Source organism: Scylla paramamosain, chromosome 5, assembly GCF_035594125.1.
Source record: "Scylla paramamosain isolate STU-SP2022 chromosome 5, ASM3559412v1, whole genome shotgun sequence".
Lineage (NCBI taxonomy): Eukaryota > Metazoa > Arthropoda > Malacostraca > Decapoda > Portunidae > Scylla > Scylla paramamosain.
The window spans coordinates 32,560,056-32,570,055 of record NC_087155.1 but is presented as its reverse complement, the minus strand read 5'-3'; the positions used below and the strand labels follow the sequence as shown (position 1 = coordinate 32,570,055).

At 43.1% G+C, this 10,000-nt stretch overlaps 1 protein-coding gene across 4 annotated transcripts in view; it reads right to left on the bottom strand.

The window, feature by feature from the left end:
* LOC135100848 (GTPase-activating protein skywalker-like) overlaps window positions 1-10,000 on the bottom strand; it is a 99,565-nt gene that overhangs the window by 71,553 nt on the left and 18,012 nt on the right. For 2 of the 4 annotated variants that reach the window (XM_064004324.1, XM_064004326.1), the window contains exon 1: window positions 2,207-2,399. The exons of 1 other annotated variant lie outside the window; for it this stretch is intronic. In XM_064004324.1, the coding sequence (XP_063860394.1) occupies window positions 2,207-2,225 (19 nt within the window). In that variant the 5' untranslated portion in view covers window positions 2,226-2,399. Of the gene's footprint in view, window positions 1-1,575; window positions 2,099-2,206; window positions 2,400-10,000 lie in introns of those variants that run through there. One more of the 4 variants, XM_064004328.1, reaches the window with a different exon arrangement.

The following is a 10,000-nucleotide window of genomic DNA, read 5'->3' as shown; positions in this document are numbered from 1 at the left end:
TCCTCCTCCTCCTCCATCTTCACTCAGATCCCTTCCTCTTCCTCTCTAACTAAGCACTCTCCTCTCCCCCCTTACTCACAAGCTTTCTCTTCTGATTTTCATTCATGTCCAGGTCTCTCTCTCTCTCTCTCTCTCTCTCTCTCTCTCTCTCTCTCTCTCTCTCTCTCTCTCTCTCGCTCTCTCTCGTCCTTGCTACTCTACACAACAGTCCTTATCATTTTCATTTACGATTTTACACCTTCATAAAACACACATACACACACACACACACACACACACACGACCTTGAATGTCCAAAAAAAAACGTGACTGGAATCCGTGATACGATCTCTCCGGTTTTCTTTTTTTTTTAATCTCTTTTTTTCAACTCTCGCTCCCTCTTATTACTCTGCGTCTTGCTTATCTTTCCCTCCAAGAATGTTTCGGGGGCACGCGTTCACTGGGGAAAAGAATAAATAAACTGCAGATAAAAATAGAAAAATAAATAAAAAACAAGACAAGAAAAATTACATATGCTGTGGTAGAAGACATGGTGAAGGAAGGCAAGGAGAGAGGGGAAGGAAACATGGAAAGATTGAAGGAGAAAAAGGAAGAGCTAAAGCCAAAGGATAAAGGAGAGAGAGAGAGAGAGAGAGAGAGAGAGAGAGAGAGAGAGGAGAGAGAGAGAGAGAGAGAGAGAGAGAGAGAGAGAGAGAGAGAGAGAGAGAGAGAAACCAAGTCGAGAAAGAAGGAAAGAATAGGATATGACAAGAACTACACAAACAAAAATATCAGAAACACGAACCATTGAAATAAAAGAGAATAAAAACAGTAGAGTAGACTTCATAATAAAAAAAAAATTTTTAAAAAACACGAAACAGTCGATACATTAACAAAAAATAAATAAAAAAATGGTAAAAAGATCAAATGACAAAAAAATAATAATAATAAATAATAATAAATAAAAAGACACAAACAGTAGTGACATAACAATAAAATATCTAGTTACAACCATGATTCCACAAGACAGACAGGATACAGGACACGTTTCATCTTCTACGCGTCTCACACACACAAACACACACACATACACACGCACACACACACACACATACAGACATCCTACGGCGCCCGATACACAGACACGTCCTTGCTAACAATAACTATGTTCTCTTTAGGACGTGCTGGGGGACATCGCAAAGGTCGTGGTGCTGGTGGTGGTGGTGGTGGCGGTGGTGGTTTGTGGTGGCGGCATGAAGTGGGCAGTAATGTAAGCGATAGTGATGGATATGGTAGTACATACTAATGATGGTGCTCGTGATGGTGGTGGTGGTGGTGGTGGTGGTGATAGTGAGGCAAAAGGGGGGGAGATGGTGAGGAGTGCTGTAATAAGTTAACGGTAGGGAATCAAAATAATATATAGGTTAAGAATGAAGTGTACTGGTTGGTAACTGAAAGAACACTATGCAGGACGATGCTACAGGTAGGGGAGGGCTGAAAGGGGAGACGAGGGAATAATAGGGAGGAATGCAGAGGCGGCGGCACCTCCCATTCTCTCACTTGATAAGCGCTTAGTCAGACGCCTGTTGGATTTACCTGCTAGCGGAGGCTTCTGCGTCCCTGTGGCAGCAGTAGGAGGAGGAGGAAGTGAAGGAGGTGGAGGAGTTTAGATGAAGCAGCGGTGGCAGCAACAACCTTTTTTGTTTTTCTGTCTCCCTTGGTAACAGAGAAGAGTCGTAGGTCACGAGAACAGGTGAGTCGCACGTGCTTCTGCCGAGCCACACACACACACAGGTAAAGCGGGGGACAGTGGTGGCGGTGGGGCAGTGTGTGGCTAGGCCTGCACTGTGGGTGTGGGGTGGCGGGCGGTGGTGGCAGCAGAGAGGGCAGCGAGGTACTAACGAAGCGACGCAAGTCCGATTAGCACGCCTCGGGCCACCGCACACCACGCCGCTGCTGTGGTGCCCCCTCCCAGGACCACAAGCGAACAAGTTGCCACTATTTACGCTACAGTGACAGGCGTGCTTAATGAAAAACACAGGCACTTCACACCCACAGCTACACCCACCCCCAGCTACGCATGAATACTTTATCACAGCGGGTCGGAAGCAGGCGCCCCCCGTATCCTGACGCTGAGGAGGGATAACAAGCCACACGCAGGAACGAGCCAACAAGAACCAGCACACTAGCCACTTGAACGCTCCTCTCCCCCTCCACTCGACCTTACCTTCAACTTTCCACAACATATTGATAGTCTGTTCAGCACGGCCAGGCTTCCATGATAATAGAACTCACCACCATCACCATCACCATCACCACCAGTACTAACACCACCACCTAAATTACACACGAAACATTCCTGGAGGAGGCGGAGTGAGTGAAGGTGACGCACGCCTTACACCACCCCCTTACACAGTCCCTGCTCAGTAAAAGCCTCCCAGTGATAAAGCCTTAATGAAAAAAAAAGAGGCTGCTCCAGTTCTCTCAGTTCCCAGGGCGGCATTCCACACACTAGCGGCAGAACCGTCAACTACTAGAGCCAGCCAGCCGCCGGAAGCCTCAGCTGCTATGACAGGAAAAGATGTGGTCCTGCCATGATTAAAGTGACGAATTAATGTGTGTGTGTGTGTGTGTGGTGGGGGGTGGGGGGGGAAGAAGTAGGTAGGTAGGTGGGTAGACAAATAGATAGATATGTAAAGAGATAGTTAACAGATAGACGGATAAATGGATAGATAGAGAATATAGATAAACAGGCAGGCAGGCAGACAAACAGACAGACAAGTCGGTCGTTCACTCACTCAGTAAATAAGCACTGCAAGTAGATAAGTATATACAACACTGATCAATAAGAAAAGAAAACCCCATGGCTGGTAAGTGGACATGAAACACACCACAGGTTCATCGCTCGGACATTAAAACACAGCGTGAGTCTTCGGGATCATAAAAAGGCAGAGTAAGAATTACCTTTTAAATCAACAATTGTGAAGCCATGCAGGTAATCGAAGGAGGGGGAGGGGGGGAATAAAGGACACGAGATGACGGTTTTAGGGTGTCAAGTAAGAGAGAGAGGAGAGAGGAGAGAGAGAGAGAGAGAGAGAGAGAGAGAGAGAGAGAGAGAGAGAGAGAGAGAGAGAGAGAGAGAGAGAGGAGAGACCTTGACTTTTCAGGTGTGTCAACCCAAGTCACATTACGACGGTCAACACGAATCACCTGCTTATCAATATACTTGTAACACCACCTCTCTCTCTCTCTCTCTCTCTCTCTCTCTCTCTCTCTCTCTCTCTCTCTCTCTCTCTCTCTCTCTCTCTCTCTCTGATCCTCACCCGCAGATAAGCGTAACAGCAATACAAACTCACCACTAACACTATCAACACTAGTTTGTAGAGTTAAGTTTCTCAGGTCGCACGCTGCCAAAAGGTTTAAGCTCAATCCTGGCTCACGGTAGTTTCTCGGCGGAGGAGGCAGCGCTCTCTCTCACGTAACGCTAATCGACGTCATAAAAAAATAAATAAAATAAATAAATGAAATAATAATAATAAACTCCCCTACAGCACTTTCTATCACTTCTCATGTCTCCTCAAAAAAACAAAGAAAAGTATTATACAAGGGAAGGAGTTCTGAGATTGTAACGCATATCTTAATTAATTCACAGGAAGTTTACGATCCTTCAAATTTTGGATGGTCCTTTTTTTTTTTTTTCTTACCTTTCTTTATGGACTGGCAAATCAATGGGCTTTTCTTTTCGCTCTTTTGTTCCCCTAGGCCAGTGCCCTTCTCTATAATTTGATATTCACCCCATCAGCACACACACACACACACACACACACACACACACACACACACACACACACGCGCGCGCGCGTTAACCTGACAGACCTGTTTGTTTTCTTTCCTAGTAATCTAATAATGGTTGTTTTTTTTTCATTACTTCTGTAAAAACCAAAGATGCCACCGCTGTTACTACTACTACTACTACTACTACTACTACTACTACTACTACTATTACTAAATCACTCTTATCGCCGCTGTTAGCTTATCACTAGCTTCACACTTCATCTCGTTAACTCCATACCAACCCAGTGCAACTTAAAACAATGCACCTACTCTCTCTCTCTCTCTCTCTCTCTCTCTCTCTCTCTCTCTCTCTCTCTCTCTCTCTCTCTCTCTCTCTCCACGTGGTCTGGTGGCGCCAGTTAAAAGAAGAAGCAGCGCTCTCCCTTTCATCCTAAATAGCCTTTAACACTGACCTTCACTGCTTCTTATGGAAAACATCCCCACTATCCACCTCTCTCTCTCTCTCTCTCTCTCTCTCTCTCTCTCTCTCTCTCTCTCTCTCTCTCTCTCTCTCTTAACCTAACAGCCACCACCACCATGACCATCCACACTACAACCTGAATAACCAGAACGTCTACAACTTCTATTATCACTCCATCATCCTCGCCTACCATTCCCTACCATACCACCACCACCACCACCACCACCGCGACTTCTACTCGCCTCTATAGTAATGTCATGTCATTATAATTGGTGTTGCTTTTTGAATACTACTACTACTACTACTACTACTACTACTACTAATAATAATAATAATAATAGTAATAATAATGTCAATGCATCTATCAATACTATTGCTCCTCCTCCTCCTCCTCCTCCTCCTCCTGCTACTACTACTACTAATACTAATACTAATACTACTACTATCCCGTCCCCACCGCCAAGGGCACCGTCTAGTGACTAACCCTCACGTGCTTATTGGCCTTTCGACGCACGAGACACACCTATGCGAAGGGAGGACGGGTTGGTAGGGGGAGGGGGATTAAAAGAGAGAGAAGGGACCCTTACAGATTTAGATATTCCCCTTAGGGCCTTACCTTAACCCTTTACAACAATCCTTTGCCCTCAATTACTACTGTTGCCGCTGCTGCTACTACTACTACTATCATCATTACTATCATTCTCTCTCTCTCTCTCTCTCTCTCTCTCTCTCTCTCTCTCTCTCTCTCTCTCTCTCTCTCTCTCTCTCTCTCTCTCTCTCTCTCTCTCTCTCTCTCTCTCTCTCTCTAACCACGGTCCTTCTATAGCCAAAGTGACAACATCTAAACTGCATTACTGATAACCTTTCCGTGCCGGGCCTGACCTTCCCTATGCATAGCCTGGTACACGCACACTATCACCCCTTCTGTCCTTGGCGCCCCACACACAGCCATTAACTCACTGCAAGAAAGAGCAGCAATGAGGCGAAAAACAAAACCCGAGTCTCGACGTTGCATAATTTATCGCAGTAGAGATTAAGTTAACCTATTTATTGTTTAGGTGTGAGAGAATATTCAGTCAATTTTGCATTAAGACGAAAAACTAAACCCCGAGTCTCAAATGAGTAATTTATCGTATGGGAGGAATGAAGTTAATGTATTTACTGATTAAGCTTGTTCGTAATATTACTGTAATGACTGGTTTGCACTGTCTTCAGGTAAAATTTGCGATATAAAGTCAGTTTTTTCACTTAGGCGAGAAACAAAAACCCGAGTCTCAACTGTGTAATTTATTGTAAGAAAGATAAAGTTGACCTATTTATTCCTTAACCCTTTGACTACCACTTGGTACACCTTTCCCTAGTTACCAATCACTCTGAGACATCTTTCCTTGTTCCGCAGCTACATCCAATCTTTGAACTGGGAAGAAATTGCAAAGTGTACTCTTTTCCACTGCTAACCTTCTTGTAGATGCTCATATAGACTTCACACATTGCTCCTGGTGCTGCTAACTGTTTCGTGTCGCAGTGAAAGGTTTAAGGTGCACTGTAATGTAATGGTGCACCGTCTCGCGAAAAATTTAGTATATAATTTTTTTTTTTTTTTATGAGGTCAGTTTCGTCCTGTCTAGGTTAGGTTAGGTTAGGTTAGGTTAGGTTAGGTTAGGTTAGGTTAGGTTAGAGGTATTAAAGAGATTGTGGCACCAGAAAGTGTCTAAAAAGCTGTTAAGTGATTCTGGGAAAACTAGTCTTGCAGGGAAAGGGTTACAAATGATGTTCCCTCTCTCCATATACGAAGGCTCAGAGGACACATGATTGAAGTCTTCGTAGCGCTAAATGAATTGGATAAGAGAGGATTCCGAGGGACTGCCACATGTATCACGCGACAGTAAGCTTTAGGAACGCGTGAAATTATGAGGACAAAGAGACAGCTTGGTCGCAGGGATGATTACTTGGCCTCTTACTTATTTATTTATTTTATTTATCTTTTTTTTTTTATCTATTTATTATTTTTTTTTTTTCATGATGCAGAATACATGTTGAGCCATCACTGCAATCATGAACACACCTTTACATCTCAATAGTCTCCACCAGAGCGTGTTAGAAGTAGTGGAGATAAAACGCCGAAATGTTTAGTGTGACGAAACGAAGCGACGGTTGGTGGACGGATACTAGAGATAAAGCCGTAAGAGTCATAAACAGGTCACTTATCATACAGGTACATTACTTACGGACTACGCGTTCTGGGTGGCAAGAGCGCACGAGAGGGGAACCATAGATATCCATACAAGACAACTAAACTTCTGTTCTCTCACCACGACTATTTCCAAAGGCCACAGAGATGATTAGCCTGGTTCTCAAGAGTGTTTCTCCTGTTAATGACGTAGAAATCTTGTTAATCTGTCACCAGAACCGTAAAAACATCCGTAAAAGCCCGTGTAACTTTAACTAGAGCCTTTTGAATGCAATGGAGGTGTGGCGCAGTCTCAGAATACGGTCTTAATGCAAATCCTCACACGAGACACTGCGATGGGTGAATCTGCACCACTCAAGGGACACTACGGCAGGTCTACAGTCGTGCTTCCTTTGTCCTTGGGATTACATGGACGACTACTACTGCAACTACTACAAGCAACTCAACTACTAGAAGGGTCACGGCTCTGCTTCCTGGTAAAGAACGCTGACTGTAAGTAAGGGTGGCATTCTCTATCTATTTAGCATTTTGTCTCGGCTATATTAACAGGTTTTATCGAGTTATTTGGGGTTTTCAAGGGTATTTTCGTGACTCTGATGATAGTTTAACAAGCATTCTACACCATAAATGGAGTTGTTAGGGTTTTCAAGGATGTTTTCGTGACTAGTGAAAGTTTAACGAGCATTCTACACCATAGTTGGAGTTGTTGGGGATTTCAAGGATGTTTTCGTGAATCGTGTGAAAGTTCAACCAATATTCTAGCACTCTACATCATAGTTGGAGTTGTTGGGGCTTTAAGGGATGCTTTCGTAACTCATGATACTTCAACAGCACCCTGCACCATCCGTTCCAGTGTGCCATGTCTTTGACGTCAGCGACCATGGAACGCCGTCTCTCTCGATCTTCACCTTTCTCAATCAATCACGTGCCCTGTTGTCTCCAGCATCTCGTACCAAACTGCCCAGGTACTCCAGTAGTAAAAATATCAATGAGAATCGGAAAAAATCATAGCCGTAGCCTTTCAAAATAGTCTTTAATAGAGAACAGTGCTTTTACGAACACAGGTCCAAGAGTTGGCAAGCGGCAGCCATTGAGGTAGGGGAGGCAAACATTTACGTAGCACGAGATGGTTAAAAATTATGACCTAAGGAGCGGAAAGGAAGAGCAAACCGCAGCATATCTTCTGTCCCTCACGAGGCTGTTTGGGATAGTGTGGCAAGGGATGTGTATTGTATGCAGTGAATTATGTAAAGCAACGATTTAGTTCATGTATTTGAAGGCTATATAATTGTACGTATGGAGACTTGTGAATTATAACACACAGAAAGAGAGAGAGAGAGAGAGAGAGAGAGAGAGAGAGAGAGAGAGAGAGAGAGAGAGAGAGAGAGAGAGAGAGAGAGAGAGAGAGAGAGAGAGAGAGAGAGAGAGAGAGAGAGAGAGAGAAACACACACACCTTCAAGATCATATGCTGAGACACACAGAAAGAGAGTAAGAGAGAGAGAGAGAGAGAGAGAGAGAGAGAGAGAGAGAGAGAGAGAGAGAGAGAGAGAGAGAGAGAGAGAGAGAGAGAGAGAGAATACATCACGGCACCACAATATATCACATTTTCAGCCCCCCACTGAATTACACGGCCTACCTCAGCCTACCATGGAATCACAGCTCAGCCTACCTACCTATTTTACCTACCAACACCTGGATTTATTACCTACCTGCACTACCATTACCTCACCTGGCCTGCTATTACGCACGGACCGTCTACCATTAGCTCTATTGAATAACTAACCATTGCATTCACTATTATCATTATTTTTTTAACTTGTATTCATCTTCAATGGCTACTTATTTTCATCTTACATCTTAATTTCTCACTTCTCCTTCATCTACTTGTGGCATCACGTCTTCTTTAGGCTGAATGACCTTGAGAGAGAGAGAGAGAGAGAGAGAGAGAGAGAGAGAGAGAGAGAGAGAGAGAGAGAGAGAGAATCCCACAGGTGGAGGGTTTATGATATTTTTATATTAAACTGTTAAAGATTCTCTCTCTCTCTCTCTCTCTCTCTCTCTCTCTCTCTCTCTCTCTCTCTCTCTCTCTCTCTCTCTCTGTCTCTCAAGGTCATTCAGCACCCGCAGATAGCAAACTTTATTTTTCGTACCAGACAAGAAAAGAAATCAAATACACAAATGAAGCAAACACACTGTGCTAATATTATAGCAGGTGTTTGTGTAGATTTTTCGTACTAAACAAGACACAAATATGGAAACCTATCAAGATACTCCCCTCGTAGGATCTCCCACCACCACCACCACCACCAACAACAACAACAACAACAACAACAACAACATCACCACTGCCACCAGAACAATCATCACCAAGAAGAAGAACAACAACAAGAACAAGACGAAAAACAACAACAACAACAACAACAACAACAACAACCGATTCGCTTCACCTGAGTTAATTGACTTTTTTTTCTCAGGTTGTAACTATTGATCGTTTGCAGGTAAATAAGTTATGAATACATGTTCGTGCATTATTATCTTCCGAATAACCTCCCTTTACTGTATAGTGTATAGATTTGAAGGTATGGTGTGTGTGTGTGTGTGTGTGTGTGTGTGTGTGTGTGTGTGTTTACTTTGTTAATTTACCTTGTATTTTTTTCTGGATAATAATAAACAAAATAATAAATAAATAAATAATATATCATCTTAGTTTTATAATACAGAATATAACTAAGTAAACCTACGAAATCTAGTAATCAAGCTTATAACATACTATACATTCATTTTACCGTATAGAAAGTACGTTCCCTGGAAAACCGTACAATCAAAAGCCTGCCTCTCTTCTGTCACTGTCAGGAATAACACTGTGTATGACCAAGAGGAACCAAGGGGAGCGCTTTAACACATCAACGGACACTCTCCCACCCCCACCCTGGCAAGTCACGTTCCTCGTCCCAATGCACTCAGAAGAGACTGTTTACCACACGCTTCATCAGAGTAAGGCCCGTGCTCTGAAATGTTTTGCTCTCTCAACAAGACTACTGTCAAAGGCTACAGAGATGATTAGCCAGGTTCTCACGAGTGTTTCTCTTGTTTATAACGTAGAAATCTTGTTAATCTGTCACTAGAACCATAAAAAAAAAATCCTTAAAAATTTGTGCCACTTCAACTAGAGAGGCCTTTGAATATAGTCGACGTGCGGGGCTAAAGTGTTTCAGAATATGGTTCAAGAGTTCACCATGATCTTCACTTCTCCATTCCTACCACTGGCGTAAATTCTGAAGCTCTCGACATGTCTTTTTTTTTCCACGTTCTTATGAAATTAAGTATTTAAAAAGGAGAATGACAGGCCGAGAACTAGATCAGCATACTTGACTGTGGTTCCTTCCCCTTCGCTATTTTGTCTTTATCATGATTGCTACATAGTGTGTATGTAGAGTGACTGACCAAGCGGTACAAAAACTTCGCTAAACACAACCCCGCTTAATTTCTCCTTCCCCCACAAAAATAAAATGAAAAAAGATGAAATAGGATAGATCAATAAACAAAACAAATAAATAAATAAGTGAACAAAAGA